General features: G+C 34.3%; 2 protein-coding genes across 2 annotated transcripts; one reads left to right on the top strand and one right to left on the bottom strand.

Annotated features, from left to right (window-relative positions):
• Positions 1-39: 39 nt before the first annotated feature.
• Positions 40-6,077, top strand: LOC7475759 (uncharacterized). Its single transcript, XM_002325913.3, has 13 exons — positions 40-516; positions 626-757; positions 880-906; positions 1,295-1,385; positions 2,083-2,126; positions 2,683-2,781; positions 3,056-3,113; positions 3,203-3,255; positions 3,469-3,570; positions 4,006-4,071; positions 4,915-5,036; positions 5,140-5,311; positions 5,815-6,077. The coding sequence occupies exons 1-13, from the start codon at positions 379-381 to the stop codon at positions 5,881-5,883; spliced, it is 1,173 nt and encodes a 390-aa protein (XP_002325949.2). The 5' UTR covers positions 40-378; the 3' UTR covers positions 5,884-6,077.
• A 95-nt stretch (positions 6,078-6,172) lies between these two features.
• LOC7475758 (uncharacterized) lies at positions 6,173-9,628 on the bottom strand. Its single transcript, XM_002325478.4, has 3 exons — positions 9,326-9,628; positions 6,929-7,148; positions 6,173-6,846 (listed from the first exon to the last, which is right to left on the bottom strand). Exons 1-3 carry the CDS (start codon positions 9,488-9,490, stop codon positions 6,449-6,451), a joined length of 783 nt encoding a protein of 260 aa, XP_002325514.2. The 5' UTR covers positions 9,491-9,628; the 3' UTR covers positions 6,173-6,448.
• Positions 9,629-23,431: the final 13,803 nt, after the last annotated feature.

Below are 23,431 nucleotides of genomic sequence, written 5' to 3'. Positions count from 1 at the left end.
CGCGATAAAAGAGAGTAGACACCGTCTTGTGCCTCCCACCACAGCGACCGCGAGACCCTGAGAACGCGCAAGCTTTGGTATCTCCGCCTCCGCTTTCCGTCCCCTCCCTCACTCTATATATTGTAAAAATATATTATTATTTTTACTATTAATGGATTCAGTTTTTATATCAAATTAATAAAGGCAAACAAGAAACCTCTAAATTTCTCCGCCTTCCATTGCCTTTCCCTTTTGAACCTTCCTTTTGCATTGCGCACGCTCTTGCAAATCCCTTCTAATACGCTGCCGTTTTTATCTGCTTCATCACAACTAAACACTTCTCTAGCTGTTTTTTTTTAAAATCGGTTTGCGCGTACTTGCATGAACGGTTTCTGAGAAATGTCGGCAATTTCTAATTTCATGGCGTGCGGTGGTCGCCGTGAACCCGCCGTTAATTGCATTGACATGAAGAACTTAGATTTCGGTTTAAATTGGAGAGCCACCTCCTCTAGAACCAGGATTTCAATGCCGTTTCAGGTGATCGTGTGATTTCAAGTTTTCTTTTTTTTTCTTCTTTTTAATTATTATTATTATTATTATTATTATTAGAGTGTTATTTTGATAATGTTTTTTTTTTTTAATTTAGAAAAACGAATTCCAGTTAGGTACCGAGGGTAAATCAAGTAGAGGGAATAAAGAAAAGAGGAGCATACGGATGGCATTGGTAGATGAGAGGCTCGTTTACGGCAGAGATACGGCCGACCGACCTGCTGTCTTGGTATATCCAATTTTGTTCATTTAATTATTTTTTCTTGACTCAGGAAAGAAAAAAAGAATTAGGGTGGTAGAAAATTAGTAGTATTTTCAGTTTGAGTGATGGGATTTTTGTTATGTTTGCAGGCATATGATCTTGTTCAAGGACCACTTGTAAGTTGTTCCCAAATTTACCATTTTTTTTAACATTATTAGAATGAATTGTTACTTCTTGGTTATCTACAGAATATTTGATGAATTAATGGTTCATGTAAAGACAATGAATTTTTTTTCTTTTCTTATGAGGTGTGCAATTGTAAAGACTTTTTTTTTTTTTTTTTGTCTTATATCGATTCAATGGTGAAAATGAATAGATTTGGAAAGTTGGTCCAAGTCCAACTGATTATAGTTAGTGAGAAGATGTATGGCAATTTAGGTTTATGATTGATGTGCTATCTTTTCATATTACATTTTGAGAGTGAAATAGAGTTGAGGTCAGCGGAGTGGGTGTATACATTTTTTCATGGGCAGAATTGCTTATGCTGAATGATTTGCTGCATAGGTAAAATGGGGTTCTGTGATGGGTAAATCAAAGCCGGATCCACCAACAGCCGTGCTTCTGCATGGAATTTTAGGCAGCAGGAAGAACTGGGGTAAGTAATATGTATTAGTTTCAACTCATTTATGATTTTCTATATTTGCCTTGATTACTTGTTAGAAAATATAATTTTCAGGACAGTTATATACTTGCACCATGTTGATGTTTAACCCTTGTCCCTTGGCAAGTTGGGATACCATATCTCCTTCTAGAACTAGGATTTCAAACAGGAGACTATCTAATGGAGATGAGCCAGGGGACTAACTTAGACTCCCAAAATAAACACCCTCGAAAATCCTAGAAAACCTTGGAATTAACAATTATGAAAGATGAAACACTAAATTGCAAAAAACTAAAGACCTCATTAATCTAAGTTGTTATCTTTTCTGTTTATTTTCCCCTCGAAGTATAGGTTCCAACTGTGATGTGTTTCAAGTTGTCTTATGCTGTAGCATTGATAACCTAAGCAATATAGTATGTCTCAACCATCAAATTTAGAATATATCCTACACAAAACAAAAAAGAAGAAATCACACACTTTCTATAAAATTATGAAATGTGAAGTGTTCCTTTTCTGACGATTTTGTTTTCAAAGTGCCATCACCTCAGTGAAGTGGTCTCACTACCTTCTGCTGCAGAACTTCATGCATTAATTTCTAACATCTTTTGATTAGTTGCTTTTTGTATGCTTTTACATACACACATTAATAGGAACTTTTTGAAATATAGTTTACAGATTTAAAATATCACAGGAACCTTTACACGGAGATTGGCACAAGAATTTCCAGCATGGCAGGTACTGTTCTTTTTTTTTTCCTTTTGTATCTTTTATATTCTCTATAACCCCCAAAAAAGTGCTAGGTCAAGCTAGCATGGTTCCATAATTCCCTGTGATATTTGTATCAGTATGACCGAGGATTACAATCGCCTTATGTTCCAACCATATGAAGCAATTAGATTTCATGGTCTGCATGTGAGCATAGGTTCCATTGTGAAAATGGCGCCAACATAGCAATTGCATTTTAACATCTTCATGTGAGCTTTTAATGCTGTCAAATAATGCTCATGTACTTTTGAAGGTCTATTGTGTGAGTGTCTGCCGATACTTTGTGTGACTTCTTTGTCCCTGTTTTACATGCATGCCTGAGGATTATGGAAGCAAGAGAAAACACTCACTGTCCAGTTATGATCCAACTGTAGTGGGTTATTGGGGGGAGAACTTGTATACAATCATGAACTTCAACAATTATGCATGAAGTACATTACTTGGGATTTAAGGCGTTCAAATGAGTCAGTTTTGGCATGGATTTGAGGGTGATTAGAATATTACTTATCATTGACAAATTATGCAGTTTCTTTTGGTTGACCTGCGGTGCCACGGTGATTCAGCATCAATCAGAAAGAGGGGGCCCCACACTGTTGCCTCAACTGCTTTTGATGTCTTAAAGCTAGTGAGTGACTTTTAAGCTTTGGCTATTTATTCATGGACAATTTGTTCTTCTATTTTTCATTTCTTTAAAACTGAGACAGCCCCAAGAGTCCAAGATGGTGGGTTCTTTGTGCATGGCTGATGCATCTGTTAATGCGCTCCAGCTGTTTATGCTTCTTGAAATTGTTGCAGCTCTTCTTTTGTTGACACTTCCTTCCTAACCACAATAAGCCTCCCGACCACCACTCGAGAATATTTTTATGGCTAATTAAATGTTAGTGATTTTGTTTGAATAGGTTGCACAGCTTAGAATAACACCTCGTGTTTTAATTGGGCACAGCTTTGGTGGAAAAGGTACATCTACTTACCTTGACATGCAATTTACCAATCTGATACTTTAATTGACTTCAATGCATAAACATTCTCCCTATTTGTCCATGCAGTTGCCTTGAGTATGGTGGAACAAGCTGCAAAGCCTCTTGCCCAATCTGTAAGAGTAAGTTTATAATCTGCAAATATTCTTTAGATGGTTTAGAACATAAGAATGGGTTAAAATACCAGTTTTCAGATGTTAGTCCAAGTTTTGTAGCAAGTAATCCATTTTCTCTATGTATAATAACAGGGTCCTTAATTAATTTTCTATGGTTGGTCTTTGTCATTTCATTTTGCTTTATCTCTTTAAATTCTTAAAGTCTTTGCGCCACTTCAGGTTTGGTCTCTAGATGCTACTCCTGGAAAAGTTAGGGCTGGTGGAGATGGAGAAGACCATCCTGCAGAACTAATATCTTTTATAAGGAAACTACCAAAGGAGGTATGTTTCATAAGTTATAACACGAATATTTGGGTGTATCATAGACCTTTTTGATGTGATAGTGATGCTGTGTTTATCTTGGTGGGGTAGTGACTTTTTTCAAACACAGATGTTCTTCTATTGAGAGTTGGATTTCTAACTCGGCATCCAAGCAAGTGATTTTTCCTTAAACACCGATGCACTTCTATTTAGTGTTGAATTCTCTAACTCAGCATCCAAGCATTGTCTGTCACCCTTATCTTTCCTACCGTTATCTTGAGTGATTATATCTACTCTATTCCTTTGATGTCTGTTGACTCTTTTTTTTTTTGTGTGTACCTGTAACTACCACCAAATATACAGTATTTGTGTCTTCTCTTTGTTTGGATGTCTGTTTTCTTCTTTGTTTTTTTTTGGGCATTATTACGAGTATCTTATAATCTTTCTTCAAGGAAGGTCTTCTCAAAGCGAGATATTGTCAATGCTCTTATACAAGAAGGGTTTTCTAAGGATGTTGCACAGGTATATTCTGAATTCCAAATGCTTATTCATGATACTCCTATTGTTGTTCGGTTTCTGCATGAAAAAAGTTGCTGTTGCTATTGTAATCTGTGTGAGAATCTTCATTCACATTAGTAATAAAATGTGATGTTTGGAGTTTGAGGTATATTGTATATAGAGATGTTATAGGTTTTCATCTTTTTCTACATCATTTCTGCTCCTAACTTGATTACTTTCCTGCTAATCATATGGACAGTCTTCATAGACGTTTCATGGAGGTACAATGGCAAACATTATTTTTTGCCCCCGTAGATTTAATTTTAATAAAATGACAGTGACAAATTCTTCTCCTTAGACTCTTCATTAACTCTTGTTCCGCCCCGAAAAACGAAAGTTTTTGTGGAATTAGATGTTATTTTGGTGGAAGATAATTAGAAAGTTCAGGAGAGAGTAGTATACGTGTAGCATGATGTAGGATACATGGTGCAGATCTGATTCAGATTCAAAAAGACGGTTTGAAATATATTATTATGAGTAGCTGTTTTGACTGCTGAATTCAGACAATATCTTGCTGGAGTTTCAATTTGAATATGGAGGAAAGGAGGGAAACCATGTCTAGGCAATAGCATCTAGAGCTCCCAGCAGCTACATGCTCTCATAAAGCAAATAAGCTGCTAGAGAAATCAATATATTGCTTACTTCATGTTTGGTGCAACTTTAGGATTGTAACTGAGATTACTGTGTAATTAAGCTAACTTCTATTTAGTTTGTTTCCTGTACTTCAATTATGTTTTTCTATAAAGATGCTAATTGTGATCCCCTCAAGTTCTTGGCATTAATTGTCTTTCTGCTTTTTATGTCCAGTGGGTGGTGACTAATCTTAAAACAGATGGCCCTCCTGGTTCGCCATCATCAAGTTTCTCTTGGATGTTTGACCTCGATGGAATTTCTGAAATGTACCAATCGTACGAAGAAACAAATTTGTGGTAATCTTGAAATATGGTTAATGCGAGTTAAAAACAGTACCTTGCTCTATGTTGATCAGAGCATTGCTTCCTTACTCAAGTTAATCCATGTTGTTGACTGCAGGAAATTTGTTGAAAATTTGCCTCAAGGTGTGCATGTAAATTTTTTGAAAGCAGAGAGGAGCTTGCACCGGTGGGCCCTTGAAGATCTCCAGAGAATTCATGCTGCTGAAGATCTGGCTGCTGAGGAGGGAGCTGGAGTTGAAATGCATGTCCTTGAAGATGCTGGCCACTGGGTATTTTTCTTCTGCATGCTTTAATATCTCTAGTTCTGACATTATTATTTTCAAATTACTCCCCTCCGTCCATGTTCTAAGTAAAGTACATGGAAAAATAAACATGATTTTCGAAGCTTATCCTCAATTGTCTGAGGATAGTGCGCAAGTAGAAGACTCATTCAGTGGCTAGACCCAGAAAACCTTGCTTTGCAAAATAAAGAAAGTTGGCTGATTTCAGAATATTCTGAAATTTTGTCCATTTAGTTTGCCAGCTTACTGAGCTTAAGGCTTTAAGCTGTACAAAATGAATATGTTGCCCTGGTGTCATTTTTTTCACTGTTGTCAGAAACAAGTCCCATGTTAATATCTAGGCAGGTTTGTGTTGGGGGGGCTAGAAAATTCCTAGTGTTTTTAATGTTAGTGCCATGGCGAAGATATCCTGGCTCGAGTAGGAATGCATTTGAATGCTGCATTATTAATTTCTTTCTATAGCAGCTCACATTGCTCCAAATTCTTGACAGGTACAAGCCGATAACCCGGACGGGCTCTTCAGGATTCTTTCATCATCATTCCAGGGCTTCAAAGCCTGAATGAAAGTCAAACAAGGGTTTGCATGTGTAGATATAATGGCCAGAAATTACATGAAAGAATTTCTAGTCATTCACATACTGAGTCAGAGAGTTCTTAAGAGTATTCCAAATATTTGTGCCATAGTAGCAGTGTCCTGAGACCTCACAAATTTTGTACGCAAATATTGTATGTAATGATTGGCTTCCTTGCATTAGCACTCGAGTGCATGGATCTACAAGGAATTTGCTTCAGCATTTCAGGGAAATCAGGGGCAATGACCAGGTGGGGGAAGAGAAGCAGACACTGGACTTTTCTGATTACACACTCAAACTTGAACGCAATACATTTCTGATTTAAACATAGTATTAGCACATCCCTTGTAGAGAGCTCGGCACCGGGGCCTGCCTAGCTTAAGCATCTCAGCCATAGCCGCAAATTAATACAACTAAAAACACTTCTCACATGATAATCCTAGCCATGATATTGCATTTTATCCACATGGATTTTCCTATATAGGCGGCATTATACACTCGTAGAGGTCAAAAAAGATTTCTAGCGAGAGGAAAATGGGTTCACATCCTATGACTAAGTGACAGTCAAAGCTGGAGCAGCAGACAAGTGCAAGCAGGATTCATGTGCTTGTCTTGACGAGGGAAAAGATTTGCTTGAAGACTTGTCAACAGATCGTCTTTCAGAGCAATTTGACCATTTCATCTGCATGAAGCTCCTCTTTCTCCATGGACCCATATGGATTTTCTTCTCCTTCATTGATCTCTTTGCTGCATCACATAGAATGCCAACAATGGCGTTGAGGTAGTCAGCTTTCCCCACGTAGTATTCTGGCAGCCGTGCCACAAGATTGCGGTATTCATCACTCGCTTTGGCAATCTCAAACTGGTCTCTGAATTCAAGCTCAATCAGATATGGGATTGGCTTCTTGCGACCCATTGTGGCTGCAATTATTTCTATGTACTCATGTTTTCCTGGAAAATCAAGGGCGTCGTCAAATCAGTCCTACCACAAAATGCTAGCATGCATATAGCGAGAGAAGGATAGAATCAATACCTCCTGGATGCTTTCTGGTGTTTTTCCACTTCGATGTGCAAAGAGATGCTTCGAATCCCTTCTGTGTGAGCAAATTGACAACCCTTTGTCTTAAACAGCTAGTGCACCCATCAGTGGGCTTCATGCAATTGCAAAAATCACTCTCTTTTGCTACCCCTACAACTCTGCTAACCTCTTGCCTTAACTTCGAGCCTATAGAGCTATAGCGTTCCAAAACTCCCTTCATACAATTGATCCCATTACAGTTCCAGAAAAAAAAGTACAATTTTGTTTCCTGGTCTAATGCCTAATAATACCTAATTTATCCATGCAGTAAATATGGTCTTATAATGCTAAAGATGGCTGTAATTTCTGATTTTAATTTCAAGTAACATTTAATTACTGTCTCGAAACAGGAAAAAAACAAAGATAAAAGGGAATATATCTGTCTGGATATTGATATAATTATTTGTTACTTTATAAAATCAAGGTACTTCAGTGATCTTATAGATCATCGAGTGTTAATTTCTGAATTTTCTCCTCGAATTATGAAGTATTCAATAGATATCATATTATTATTAATGATCGTTTTTTATCTTATAGCTGACAGAAGTAAATTGAAATGATACATAAAAAAATATATTTATTTTACAAATAACAATGTAAGATTTATATTCTAGCAACACGATGGATTTTAATCAAAATTAATAGTTTCCTCTCTCGTTTTCTTTTCTTTTTAGTGGAAGTTAACGTGGCACAAACGCAGACATGTCCAAAAGTGCAATTCATGTTTTTTTTTTTTATGTTTAAAAAAAATTAAATTTTTATTTTATTTTTTTATTAATATATTAATATCAAAATTAATTTTTAAAAAATAAAAAAATATTATTTTAATATATTTTCAAATAAACAATATTTTAAAAAATAACCGCAATTATACTGATTAAAAAATTAATTTTTTTTCCCCTTCTAGTGGACGTATGCAACATCCTAGCCATCTAACTTATCGTTTTGCTTTAGGTTCTAACATTGTATGTTTCGTAGCTGTTCCAACTTTTATTTGTAAAAATCTGAGTAGGGATTATAAAGGCATACCAATCAAGGATGAAGGTAATTAGTTTTTTTTGTTTAGGATTTTAGATTATTGTTATTAAACTTGGTTTAACAGTAAATTAACTTAGTGATTCGATAACCTGGCTTTTTTTTTATTATAGATCTTGTTTCATATTAAATTAAATGAGAGTTAATCAAGTATGATCTAATTGACCTGACAGGTTAACATGTAACTTGGTTAAAACCAGAGTTTTTAAACCTGTCCCAAGACACGGGTCATTAGTTTTGATCTGGTCAAGCTTAATTTTTTTATAAATCAAAACAATATCGTTTTAGTTAAAAAAAATAAATAGTCAACGGAATGCAACCGGGTTTTTGATCAGGTCACTGAGTTTTTTACTACCCTTATTCTTTGTTAAATCCAGCCCGATTCTGGCACTGAGTTAGCCAAGTCTCAAGTTGACCTGCCGAGTCAAACCGAATTTTAAAATATCATTTTATTTTTAAAAAATTATCTTAAAACAATATCATTTTAAATTAATATAAATTAATTACTCACCTCAAATTGAGCTTAATAATTTTATTTTTAACCTAGAAAAGCTATAAAAAATAGTACGAAAACATGCTTTTAATTAAGAAAGAAAAATCTAAACATAGATTAAAATATAAAGTAAGCAAAGTATAGTCCCATCCAAGCTCTAAAGTTGATGTATTTTTCTTATTTCTCCAAGATTTTAAAGAGGAGGTGGATATCACTTTCACCACGCCAGCCCTTGCAAACTGAAGGGGACACCTAACCACCCTACTGCAACCGTACACGTGGCTATTACTTACTATTAAGGTCGCCGCTGACATAAATGATGCCAAAAATTGGGCACGTCACACCAACCGGCCATACAATAGTTGACACACGTGTACTTTAGAGTTTTCTGCTTTTTCCACCCAAAAAAAATCTTTTTCTATGGACAAGAAGATCTAATTTTTATTTTGATGTCAAGTAAGTAAAATAATTTTTTTTAATTTTTATTCTGATATTAACATGTAAAAATAATTAAAAATAGTATAAAAATAAAAATTTAATGTATTTCCAAGTTAAATTTACTTTTAAAACACACAAATATAAAAACAAATGGCACGAAAATCTTTTTATGTAATTACTTTGCAATGGATTCAATATTGAAAAATCTAAAATGATAGAAATAATTAATGTCGGTCACAATTCATAAATGTTTATAGGTTTGGAAGAAAAAGGGATATTCCTCTTGTGATATATATCATTTCTAGAGGAGCTGAAATGAGGCACTGCTAACCCTTTTAGAATTATTGCAAATTTTGATTTAAATTATTGTAATTAAAATTAAATACCTGAAGCAAGGCGTCTTGTGATTCCCAATACAAGGCTGTTTCCATGGGGTCGTGCAAGTTGTTGTCAGACTCGTAGTCGTCTTCTTCCTCCATAGAGCGACCAGACGACTCATCAGCAGAATCTTCATGAAAGAACACAGAAACCTTCTCTTCAAGGCTGTCCATGCATGCGTTTATAGCTAGCCAAGACCCTTCTCCTCCTAATGGTTATTTTGCCTATCTCCTGGATATGTAAGAGAATTATTGAAGGAGAGAAAAAGGAGAAAGGAAAGAACTAAGAAGAGCTCTTGCAAGAATATTGCCCTTCAGGAGAAGTGTATTTATAGGGTTTACCACGTCGGATCATAGTTAATTACAATTTTTTATTTTAATTTGAAAGGATTTTCGTGGATAATTAGTAGTTTTGCTAATAACAGACATTTAGTTATAGGTATTAAACCCGGCCCGGCGAGTCGATTTAGTGGCTGAACCGGTCTAGGTAAGGTAAAAGACTGGGATAAACAAAAACCTGACGAAACATGGTTGATCTGTCGGGTTAACCCGTCACTCGGGCGACCTGGCATAACCCGGTTGAGACCTGCTTTTTTTTTTTCAAATGTGTTTTTTCTCCTAACTAGAGACCGCTTTTTTATATATTTTTTAGTTGGTTATTAACCGTTTTTAAATTTTACTATATAAATATTAGAAGAATATTTTGTTTTTAAAATTTGGGATTTAAAACCCTTTAGTATATATACTCATAAGTTCACAAGAAAAAAATTATTTTTTCAATGTGGGATTTGAAACTCTTTAGTATATATACTCTATATTCACAAGAAAAAAGTTATGTTTTTTCAATATGAAATAATTTTTTTTTTGTTTTAAATCCTTTAACTTAAAAGAATAACATACTAACATAATATTTTTTTAATTTGAGATACAAAACCTATTGAAATAATTTTTTAAATTTTATTATTTATAACATGTATAGTCTATATTCATATAAATTATTTTTTAATTTTCTTATATGAAATATTAAAACTTTAAATATATATTTTTATTTTTTTTAGATAATTTATTCGAGTTAATCCAGATAATCCAATATTCTATTCGTTCGTCGGGTCAACTTCCAGTTGGGGTCTAATTTTAGTTTCTTAACCACCTAGAAATTGTTGTGGATTAGCCCCCATGTTAGCGGATGATAAGATTGCGACTATAAAAGTAATTAACATTTATTATCCACCAAGCTTTCCACGACAGAATTCAAATGAATGGTAAAATTAAAAATTATTCCCTTCCTTTCTCGAAAACAATATTTGATTTCAAAATCAAATTGATGATCAAATTAAATGACTCCTTTAATCTTATCTTAAATATTTCCTTTAATTAAAAAATATTGTCTCAAAAGAAAAGAATTAGAATTTCTTATGCTACATTTAAAGAGCTCCTATACACGATTTTAATATTTTGACTATTCATATGTTAATTATTTAATGATTTAATTGTATTATGATAGTCTTATATATTTTTATGAATATGTAGTCATTATGATTATAATTATGTTTATTTATATTGTGTTTAAGTAGTGATAGTAATAGATCCATATCCATAAAAATGCTTAAATAAAAAATTTGTTTACTTTTTATAGCATCTTTTTTCAAACCGTATCGTAATCTGTTTTATTAGAATTGAATTTAACATAGTTTTTAGACTTGGTCCGGTCTAAGGTCTGGGTTCCGGGTTTTGACCGGATCGTTTGGGTCAATTATTTTTTTTAAAATCAAAATGACGTCGTTTTAGTAAAAAACAAAAGTCAACGGGTTGCAACTGGGTTTTTAACTGGATCACCGGGTCACACTGGATTTTTTCTTCTACTGTTTTTTCTTTAACCCGGTCCAATTCCAGCCTCGGGTCAGCTGGGTTTTAAAACTATGGAATTTAGAGATTTTTTATCCTAAAGCTAAATCAAAAAAGTAATAAGGATTTGAAAAAAAAATATAAATATTTTGAATTTAAATTCTTATTTGCTCCTGATTTTTTAAATAAATGCTATTGTATCACTTGATTTCATGATTTGTTTTGTATGAATTTAAATAATATGCAATTCAACTTCTATATTATCATTTATAATAAACAACTTGAGATTTTCTATGTAAAGATTATTTTCTTGATATTTTTTGCTTTTATGTCTCATAGATATTTAGAGTTTTCAATTGGTTAATTTCAGTAAAAATAATTTATAATAAATCTATATATGTTAATTAGAAACTGTAATTTAAATTCATAGACAGAAAATTTTCTTATATTTTCTTTTTTCCAACTTGATATCAATGCTTTAATTTTCTTTTATCCGCATATATATATATATATAGTAAGAGGGATTTAATATATGTTTTAATTATTTTATTAGAAGGAAAAATATTATTAGTCAAGATTTAAATGTATTAACACATAATCAATCCACGTGCCTTAACTTTGGAAATGACCTTATTGTCACGTGTCTGATCCACACTTGCCCCACAAATCACTAATGTCCGTGTGCCGTGGCAATCATTCATCTATGCCTTATCCATTGGCATCATGGATTCCTTTACAATTACATTTTATTATTATTATTAAATAATAATAATAATAATAATAATAGTAATAATAATAATAATTAAAACAAAAAGAAGCCATGAATGAGAGAAAATATATTACAAGTTTGGAGGACGAAATATGCCATCTCCCGACGGGACAGCAGCAAGGTGGGTTATTGTACTATAAAATTATGATTAGAAGTTGAAAGAAATGTCACGTTAAATTAGACAAGAAAACTTTATCTAGAAAACTAGTTTATTTCCCGTCTTATCATAGCTATAGAGTAGGCTAAGATTTATTAGAGTATATAACAAAAACAAATATCTAAATAGCATAATATATTTTTATATTATCATTAAACTTATGATAAAAGTTTAAATTTAAAAACTCTTGACCCGATTCTTTACTTATCTTGATTTTTAAATTAAATTATATAAAAATTGTCGAACGTGATCTTGTTAACTGAATAGGTTCAGAAAAATATAAAATCAAAGAAAAAAAAGAAAACATATCATGTTAATCCTAGTTAACTTACCAAATCCATGATCCGGTTTATGAATTCGACTTATTAAAATTAACTTTTTATTTTATTATATCATAAAAATAAAAAATAATTTATTATTAATCCAATATTAAATAATAAAATTAAATAAAAACTCTACATTAAAAAATATAATAGAATAGGTTCAGAAAAAATAAAATCAAAGAAAAAAAATGAAACATATCAGGTTAATTCTAGTTAACTTATCAAACCTATAATCCGGGTTATGAATTCGACTTATTAAAATTAACTTCTTATTTTATTATATCATAAAAATATAATATAATTTATTATCAATCTAATATTAAATAATAAAATTAAATAAAAACAATACATTAAAAAGTATAATTGATAAAAAAAAAAAAGATAAAAAAAAAGCTAAAAACCCTAAAGGCCTGGTACGAAAAGCTAAGGTGTATCGTCCACCCTTTCTTAATTATTATTTTAAGCAGCTAAGTTACAACACAAAATTATTATGAAATAATGTAAAACTATATATTAAAAATTGTTTATATGAACTGTTAAATCAATCCAATTTCTTGTAGCTGTGTTTATAAATTATAATAATAAACCGCGTGGAAGATATCTTTAATTGTTTCCATAATGGCAACATAAAATCTTCTCATTATCTCTTCGAAATGGAGAAGAAAGATAGATACCCACTTTGAATGAGATGTTTTCTCATTACCTCTTGTTTTCATCCTTCCATCCCATCGATCGCGAGCAGTCATCTTCAATACTACAAATCAACCCTTCTTTTACACCATTAAAAAACCAGAAACCACCATTTTTATTAAATCAGAGAGCTCCACCTACCATGGATGATTGTCCCTTTCCATCAATGTTGGTTTAAGTCGATGTTGGTCTCATTAATTGGCGATTTCTTAATTATACTAGGAATAAAAACTTGCATGTCGAACAAATAAGAATAATATTTATCATTTAATACCCCTTGTGTAGAATATTTATATTTTTTTAATCCAATATAATATATACATATATTAATATTGGCACAATACAAACATATATGTATCATTTATGTAAAAGATTTATAGTTTTATCATTTAATACCCCCCCAAAACACATATTACTATTTAATTATTTTATAAATAATTTTCATAAAATAGATATTCATTTGAACACATGAAATCCGATGAACAAGGTATTGATATTTAAATTCTTTAACCGATAGGTAATGGGTAGGGTATGGATATTAAGAAAACCTAACCCGTAGATACTCATTTTCATTCATATTAACAAGTCTTTTATTTCTAAGGATTAATATTCGATAATGTATAAAATAATTAAATCAACAAGTCACCTATTTTTAGAGATTGATATTGAATCATTCGCTAAGAAATGATAAAATATTATAAGTAAGCTCAGGAGATAATTAGAATATTTTATGTCAATTAAAAAAATAATATATTTAAGAGAAAAATATATAGTAAAGATAAATTTTCATTTGAAATGATACGGTGACATTGATCTCCTCCTAAGCATAACTAACCCCTTAACTAAATTCTCTAAGACCAGTGTTGGTTATAGGATTTCTAATGTCATTTATTTACTAGGTGGTGACTTCATTTTTAAATTATATATATAATTTAGGTGAGTCCCATTAATGTCATGGTGTGACAAAATCGATAATCAACAATAAGATTATACTGGAACATATTATAAATTAATGAGGAAACATGTGATTTTTAAGAAGGAGATGTGTTGACAGGAATTCAAATTTTATTAGAGTTCATAGTGTAAGCTTCTTATTTGTTATAAGTAGACTATATAGGATTAAGATTAGAATTTTACAAGTAACTCAAACTTCGTAACAATATAAAAATACCTTCTAGTTACTAAAAATAATGGGCAACTCATATATGCAAATATTATTTACAAGTTGTTTTTGCAATTTACCTCTTTCATTCAATGCTTTCCTTTATAGATTTTTCTTTATCTTTTATTCTTATTTTTGCCTTGTTGTTTATTTCTTTAGTATTACATATGATTATTACACCCGCCAAGATTTACAAGTAGACTCCTACACTTCATTTGATTTACAAGGTTGTAATCTATCTCTATTTGGAATTCAGTTTCTAATTCTAATTTCTCTTTATTGGAAGGAAGGAACGAATAATATATAGCATATTGTTTGAGAAGTCAATGATCGATCAATAAATTGGTGTTTGATAAATCATAATGATTATTTGTCATATTAATAGATTGGCATGTCAGGTGTGATTGTTTGATCAAGAATTATGCCATATAAAAAAAAACTATATGCAAAATCATTTCTATAATAATTGGTGGTCAATTAGTAGAGACAATAAACAAATTTCATTTTCTTTGCCATGAAAAGCTTGTGAATCCTCTATCACCATAGGTATTAGGAGAACAACTTGTGTTAGACATGCCACAAGATGACTTTTCATTATCTAATTCCCCACAATAGCAAAAAACTACATTTAGGAAAAACCCTAATATCCTTATGTAGGCTCTCACTTTTCCACCTATCATAATTCTATCAACTATTGACGGATATCTTGGTTTTTATATTCCTTCACCACAACCCTATGTCTATTTTTTTTAGATGAAATGGTGTTGTCAAGTGGTCAAAACTAGTTGTGTCAAATTCCAATAGCTATAAATGATTGCTCCTGAGAGAACATCTTTTTATTAGAACTTAAACACATCTATTGCTGATTTAAATGCTATCTAGATAAAGATGGAGAATATAACTAATAAAACCTATCATAATAATATTATGGTTGTTAACAAAACTATACAGGCCACATCTGATCAACTCAACTAGATTCAGAACAAGCTTAGAAGGAGTATATTCAACACTTTTTTTTTTTTATCTAGACATACAAAGGAAAGTCCTAGGATATTTCGCAGTATCAAGCACTCCAATAAGGATACTTGGAACTATATAATCTCATGTTGAATATCACATACTCACGTATCAGACTTCGTAGCAAGCATAGTTTAATCTAGACATAATTTCTCTTGATGCACTGTTGACCTCTCAAGTGTATAAGCAATATCAGGCCACTTACGCGACACAACGTCTATATTTGCAACCATAACAACGTGTTAATAGGTAGTTTAGTTTCACACAAGCTATTTTTAACAAGAAAACCTTAATCCTCATGCACCATAAACACTTTTTATTGATTAATAAGAAAAGGAAAAAAATGATAAGGTTGAGTTAGCTCAATATTTAGAAAATATGGGGTTAAAAGTTAGACATACAACTAAGCTTACATATTATCATCTATAATCTTAAAATATTACATCCAATTCCTACAAGCATCAAGATAGCCGACTTCAAACAAATTTTTAGAGAGAATAACTAGTTAACAAGAGAACACATAGCTAAATTTACTAATCAATATGATGATGTGAAAATAATTTCTTTATACAACTCAAGTTGTCTAGTTCATTTCTAATTACTATGATTGTATTTTATTGGTTCTTTATGCTTCCTCCCAATTCTATTAGTAGTTAGAAAGAGATGGAGAGCCAATTTTATAAGAACTTCTATAAAACAAAACCATAAGTAACATTGGCTAACTTAGCTAAAATATTCTTTTAACATCAAAATAATTAAAAAGGTTTTTAACTAATTGATGCATAGGAACAAATAAAGCTTATTATAAATCATACAATCCTCAGTCCTGATAAAATCAAGGGGAAGAAATATTATAAATAACATAACTCATAGAGACATGACACCTAAGAAGATGAAGGTAAATAATGATCAATTTTCTAATGTGATAATGATTGTATCTACCCTCAAACAAAAAGGATAAGCCTTGATTGACCCGTGATAAAGGATAGAATTAGTCATGGGTGTTGTTATTGAAAAAGGTATATCAATCATGGAAAAGCCAAGGAATTGTCATAAAAAGTTTAGGAGATGCCTTATTGTAAGATTTATAGGTGTTCTACTTAACATACCATCCTTTCTAAAAGAGAAGAATGACCAACCACACACACGATCAATGCTAAACAAGATCAAACATAATTAATCCAACATAAAAATAGGTAAATAACAATGCAGAATGGTCGATTTCAACTAAGGACAAACTTATTCTATAATAAACAACCTTGGCAAAAAGACTAAAGACGGTTTAAATCCAAATACCACCATTTTCATCCATAGTCGTTTTAGATCCTAAACAACTCAAGAGGCAAGTTTCTAAGAAGATATTTAGAAAGGCCATTGTGAAAATAAAAAGAAAATCTACATAAACTATTTAAACACAAGCTAAACAAGAAAAGGTAAGAGCTAACTACTCAAGTAACCTTTAAGTATTGCTTCTTAACCAAACAACATTTTATTTTGAAATTGCTTAGTTGGCTAACAAGTAAAAAAGTGAAACATGGTTGATATTTTTTTAAAAAAAATAGTGTTTAATTTATCACATTATCAATGGTTGATTTGTTGATAGATTTAATAATAGGGCAAGTCAATATTCCTTTATTTATCTTAAATAAAAAAAAAATAAGAGGTATTGTTTATGCAAAAATTAACATCCATATATCAATCAAATAAAAATAGTAGTTGTTCATTACCAAACAAGAAAAATAAAGCTAAAATCAATCGTTAATAATAAGATCGACTAGGCTAAGAAAGAGTCTAAGTCATTTAGGAAAGATAGAAGACAATCAACCAATGAAAATAAAACTCATGATCAACTACGAGAGTTAGAAGTCATGTGATCAATTAGGAAAAGACTATTGATTATAGAGATAAGAGTTAACATGAATAACTAGAAAACCAAGTTTTATTCCGAATAAGAGTCTTCAGCAAAATACATTAACAAGTATTAAAAATTAGTTAGGAAACATGAGATTGCTAAGAAGGAGACGGGCTATTAAAAATATAAATTATATTAAAATTCATAATATAAACTTTTTTCTAGATATAAACAATATTAAAAGTTTATGTAAAACTCCAACTTTATAACAATATAAAAAGGATATCTAGTTGCTTGAAACAATGCTTATCTCACATACAAAATTTTATTCACAAGCTTATCTGCTATTTATCTCTTTCCGTTATTGCTTTCCTTTACCCTTTTTCTCTGTACATTCTACTTCTTTGTTTGTTTCTATCTTCTTCTTTAATTCTTCGGCCCTAGCCATGATTATTGAGCTTGTCGAAGTTTACAAGTAGACTCCTGTTAATTCACGAAGCTACTTTTTGTCTTTGCTTGAAATCTTATTTTTAATTAATGTAGTTTCACCCCTTTAAAAGGAAAAAAACAAAGAACAAATAATATATTGATCAAGAAACCATCAATCGATCAATAGCTTAATGTCTGCTCAATCATCAAAATTATTTATGGTTTTGTGCTGCAGGTTAACTGGAAGCCTTGAATTAAGCAAGGGAAGAACGAAGGGGAAAGAGGTTTGAGAAGGGAGAAGAAGGTTATCACGTCCAGAACGTGTTGAGAGAAAGAGAGAACAGGGAATAGAGTTTGAGAATTCTGTTGTAAAATTTCCACACCTTTCTGTTACAATGATTAGGGAATTTAAAGACAATATTGTAAATGCCAGCGTGGCATCACTACGTGGCTGTACCAGCTGGCCTACTAGAATATAAAATGAAGCTGCACAAAAACGCAGCCGTTTGGTTCCATTTATTTAAAAATCAAAATCCTGTTTCACTTTCCCCTTTGCTCGTTTGTGCCTTCTTTCCTTCTGTTCGTGACAATGCCCCGTCCATGAAATCAACCTTGTCCTCAAGGTGGAATTGAGGGAATCGCCACTCAAACTCCTCAGCATCCTCCCAGGTTGCTTCTGTCAAAGGTAAGTTTTTCCATAGAATCAAAAACTGAGTTGATGCTGTATTTCCCTTTTTGATCATTCGTCTCTCAACAATTTTCTGTGGTTGTAGCAGGGGTTGTGCAGAGACAATGGGGAGATCGGACTGCACCACATGGTTGCCTACATGCTTCTTTAATTGGGAAACGTGAAAGACGGGGTGGATCACGGCAGTAGCAGGTAATTGTAGTTTATATGCCACTGTTCCAATTTTCTTGATGATTGTGTAGGGGCCATAATACTTTGCTGATAATTTGTAAGAGGGTCGCCTGTGAACCGATTTCTGTCGATACGGTTGTAGTTTCAGATAGACTAAGTCACCCTCAGAAAACATCCTTTCACTTCTTTTCTTGTTGGCTTGCTGTGTCATTCGGTTTTGTGCTTGCAATAAATTGCTCCTGATGAGTTTGAACATGTCTTCTCTTTGGGTTAAATACTGGTCCACAGCCTCCACGGGTGAATCCTTAGGCGTATAGGGAATGTGAACTGGAGGCCCCATTCCATATAAGATCTCGTAGGGTGTCTTCTTAGTAGAGGAGTGGTAGTTTGTATTGTACCACCATTCACAGGAGCTCAGCCAGCGTCCCCATTGTGCAGGGATGGTTCCTGTCATGCATCTTAGGTAGCCCTCGATGCATTTATTGACCACTTCTGTCTGTCCATCAGACTGTGGATGATAGGCTGTAGAGTATTGCAAATTGACCCCCTGCTGTTTGAATAACTCCTTCCAAAACTGGCTGAGAAAAATGCTGTCTCTGTCACTCACAATTGTTGCTGGCATCCCATGCAATTTATACACATTTTCCATAAAGACCTTGGCTACTGTAATGGCAGAGTAGGGGTGGGTGAGGGCCATAAGATGGGCATACTTACTAAACCTGTCGACCACCACAAAAATGACTTCCTTCCCTTCTGATTTTGGCAGTCCCTCAATAAAATCCATGCTAATATCTATAAAAGGAGCATGTGGTACTGGTAATGGTTGCAGTAGACCTGGAGGCTTGACATTTTCCCCCTTGTTCTGTTGACAAACTGGACATTCCCTGACGTATTGCCTCACCAGCTTTTGGAGTTTCTTCCAATAGAACACCTGCCCTAATTTTTTTGAAGTAACCGTAGCTCCTGAATGCCCCCCTACTGCAGAGTCATGATAGAGTTTGATAATTTGATGATGTAAGTTCGGTGCTTGTCCCACTACCACCTTCCCCTTTCGAATGAGAGTGTTATTAACCCATGAGTAGTTGGAGTGTGAGCTAGCATCCTTGGTGAGGTCTGCTATAAGCTGTCTCAGGTTGTGATCAGTGTCCCAAGTCTTCTTAATGTCTTCCATGAGAGAGGTGGAAATGGATGAAAGGGTTAATGCACCCAACTCATTGTGAGAAATTCTGGAGAGGGCGTCTGCAGCTAGATTGTCTTTACCCCTTCTATATTCAATTTCATAATCAAAACCCAATAGCTTAGTTAGCCATACCTGTTGGGAAACATGTGTAGTCTTCTGGTCTAGCAGGAATTTGAGGCTGGAGTGGTCTGTCCTGATAAGAAACCTTCTGCCCCATAAGTAGTGCTTCCATTTTGTAACAGCAAAAACAATGGCCAGCAACTCCCTCTCATAAGTGGACAGGGCTAGCTGTCTAGGACCTAAGGCTTTGCTTACAAATGCAATGGGGTGTCCTTCTTGCATCAGTACCCCCCCTATACCCACTCCTGAAGCATCTGTTTCTACTACAAATGTTTTGTCAAAATTAGGCAGGGCTAGCACAGGGGGTTGGGACATTGCGGCTTGGAGCTGTTTGAAGGCCAAAGTGGCTGTGTTTGTCCATTTAAAGGAGTCTTTTTGTAGTAGCTGAGTAAGGGGTCTGCAAATAGTTCCATAACCTTGCACAAACTTTCTATAATACCCTGTTAAGCCTAGGAAACTTCTAAGTTGTTTGATGGTTGTAGGTATGGGCCATTGCAAGATAGCAGTAACCTTGTGTGGGTCTGTTGCTACTCCCTCTTTGGTGATTACATGTCCCAAGTATTCCATCTGTCGTGTCCCAAACACACACTTACTTTCCTTGGCTACTAATTGATGGGTACATAGCAATTCAAATACCAATCTAAGGTGTTGTAAGTGGTCGGCCATGGTTTTACTGTAAACCAATATATCATCAAAGAAAACTAAAATAAACTTCCTTAAATGAGCTCGAAAAATATCATTCATTAAACTTTGGAAGGTGGCCGGTGCATTAGATAAGCCAAAGGGCATGACTAGGAACTCATAGTGGCCATTATGTGTTCTAAAGGCTGTTTTAAAAACATCTTCTGAGACCATGCGAATCTGATGGTAACCTGCCCTTAGATCAATTTTCGAAAAGATGGCAGCCCCTTCTAGTTCTTCTAGCAGTTCATCTATTATAGGAATAGGGTACTTATCTTTGATAGTGATCTTGTTGAGGGCTCTAAAATCAACACAAAATCGCCAAGTCTGATCCTTCTTTTTCACAAGCACCACTGGAGAGGCAAAGGGACTGTTGCTGGGCTGCACTATGCCTGCCTCCAGCATTTCAGCCACTAGAGTCTCTAGAGTATCCTTTTGTAAGCCTGAGTATCTGTAGGATCTTAAATTGACAGCCTGGCTCTCGTCCTTCAGGGGTATTTTGTGATCATGTCTCCTAGCTGGGGGCAACCCTTGGGGATCACAAAAAATATGCTGGTAGGCTGTTAGTAGAGTCTGTAATGGTGAGTCCTCATTGCCTTCCCCAGCATGTGGTATTCCCTGAGCAGGGTTTACCAATTCAGCCTTTCCCACCACTCTCAAGCTGCAAAGCCTGACTTCAGATAATAAGGTTTCAGTGCTAAGCAGTCCATTTAGTTCCTCTAGGCGTATAGATTGAGCAATTCTAGGATTTTCTCCTCTTAAAGTTACTTCTCTGTTCTGCCACCAAAAGGATACCCATCTATCTTCATAGTTGGACAATACATTTCCTAGCAGCTTCAACCATTGGATTCCCAAAATCATATCATAGTTTTGTAACTTCATAACATATATGTCTGCCTGAAACTGAACTCCTTGCATCTTCCACTGCAGGTTCTTACATACTGAAGTGCAAGACATGGTGCCACCATTAGCTGCCTCCACCACCATAGGCTTTATGGTTGTCGTGGGGCATTCAAGTTTGTCCATCAGATCAGCATGAATGAAGTTGTGAGTACTGCCCGAATCAATCAAGATTAAGATGGGACATTTGTCTATCTTTCCCCATACCTTAATGGTTTGACATCCTGCTGTGCCATGGATTGCTTGGAGAGATAGATGAGGGGTGAGATTTTCTGTATTCCTTGCCTCCATGGTTTCCTCTTCTTCTGATGAATTATCTCCATCATCCTCTACTATACAGAGGGAATATAGCTTGCGATTTCTGCATCTATGCCCTGGTACGAACTTATCATCACACCAAAAGCATAGGCCCTTGGCTCTTCTTTCATCCATTTCTTTGGTTCTGATAGGTCTGGCAGGTTTGTGGTTAGGGTATACATTATTATTGTTGAAGGGTGGGTTGGTAGGCGTAGGCAACAAGGCTGGTGGGGAAGGTTTTGAAGGATTGAAGGGGTGACTGGGGTTGGTCTTGTAAGTGCTGGCAGGATATGTAAATTTTGCAGGCTGGGAGTTGGAACTTGCCAGGCTATGTTGTTTTGGGTAATGAGGGGTGATTTTTCGGTATGTGAGGGTATTGTTGTGCAACCTAGCTAGGTTGTAAGCTTGTTTGAGTGATTTTGGCTCGAACATTTTTACTAGGTTCTTGATTTCTATCTCCAAGCCTCCTAGGAAGAACACCAAGGCCTGCTTCTCTGAGATTTGTGCTCTATTCCATAGCATATCAAAGTCCCTGATATAACCTTCCAAGTCTCCTTCCTGCTTGTGCTCAGTGAGTTCTTCTAAGGGGTCCTTTTGACCTCCAAATCGACAGCACAATGCATCCACATATTCTGCCCATGTAACCTCATGTCCTTCTAGGTTTCTGGTATAATTCTGATGCCAGTAAAGTGCCAAGCCATCCAAATAATATGAAGCTAGTTTCAGTTTGTCAGTCTCAGGAATTTCTTCTAAGTCGAAATACTGGTTGCATTTGTACAACCATTTATGCACTTCTTCCCCTTCAAAAGAAGGGAAATCTCGCCGGGGTCTGCGTGACCTGTAGGTAGGTGGTCCTTCTCCTGTCCAATCTTGGTTGCTGGCCGGAGCAGGGTGTTGGGGCATTCGAACATGCTGGGAGGAACTTGCTTCACCCGCCAAGGTTTGCAGGGTTTGTTTAATAGAGATTTGTTGATTTGCCATTTCCTTCATCATGGCTTTCAGCTGGGCTAGGTCATCTGACTGAGCGTGCAACTTGACTTCTATTCCATTGACTCTTTGATTAGCAGCTTCCAAAGAATCATCCATTCTTCTTACATCTTGGGATCTAGTTTCTGGTGCCATTTGTTGAATCCAAAGATGATGGCTCTGATACCAATTTGCTGCAGGTTAACTGGAAGCCTTGAATTAAGCAAGGGAAGAACGAAGGGGAAAGAGGTTTGAGAAGGGAGAAGAAGGTTATCACGTCCAGAACGTGTTGAGAGAAAGAGAGAACAGGGAATAGAGTTTGAGAATTCTGTTGTAAAATTTCCACACCTTTCTGTTACAATGATTAGGGAATTTAAAGACAATATTGTAAATGCCAGCGTGGCATCACTACGTGGCTGTACCAGCTGGCCTACTAGAATATAAAATGAAGCTGCACAAAAACGCAGCCGTTTGGTTCCATTTATTTAAAAATCAAAATCCTGTTTCACTTTCCCCTTTGCTCGTTTGTGCCTTCTTTCCTTCTGTTCGTGACATTTTGTGTTAGGTGGCTGGCATAGTTTTCAACTAGGTGGCGATAATTGATATTCTTGTCAAGTTCGTGCTGATGAGAAGGGGATTCTTTGATTTTATTTTAGTGAATCATATGATTTACACAAGAATTTCTTATCAGTTTCTTTTTCTTATATATAAATCTCCTACATTCACTAACGGAAAGATGATATTGCAGATAAAAAATTAAGATTAAGATGTAAATTAGAATAAAAATAAGATTAGATTTTCATTATCTAAAAGTTTCTGATCTATCTTGATGGGAAGGTCTTCTATTACATGTCCATGGCGCCTCGAT

The sequence above is a fragment of the Populus trichocarpa genome, chromosome 19 (genome assembly GCF_000002775.5).
Source record: "Populus trichocarpa isolate Nisqually-1 chromosome 19, P.trichocarpa_v4.1, whole genome shotgun sequence".
In the NCBI taxonomy this organism is placed as follows: Eukaryota; Viridiplantae; Streptophyta; class Magnoliopsida; order Malpighiales; family Salicaceae; genus Populus; species Populus trichocarpa.
This window is presented reverse-complemented; position numbering and strand designations above follow the sequence as displayed.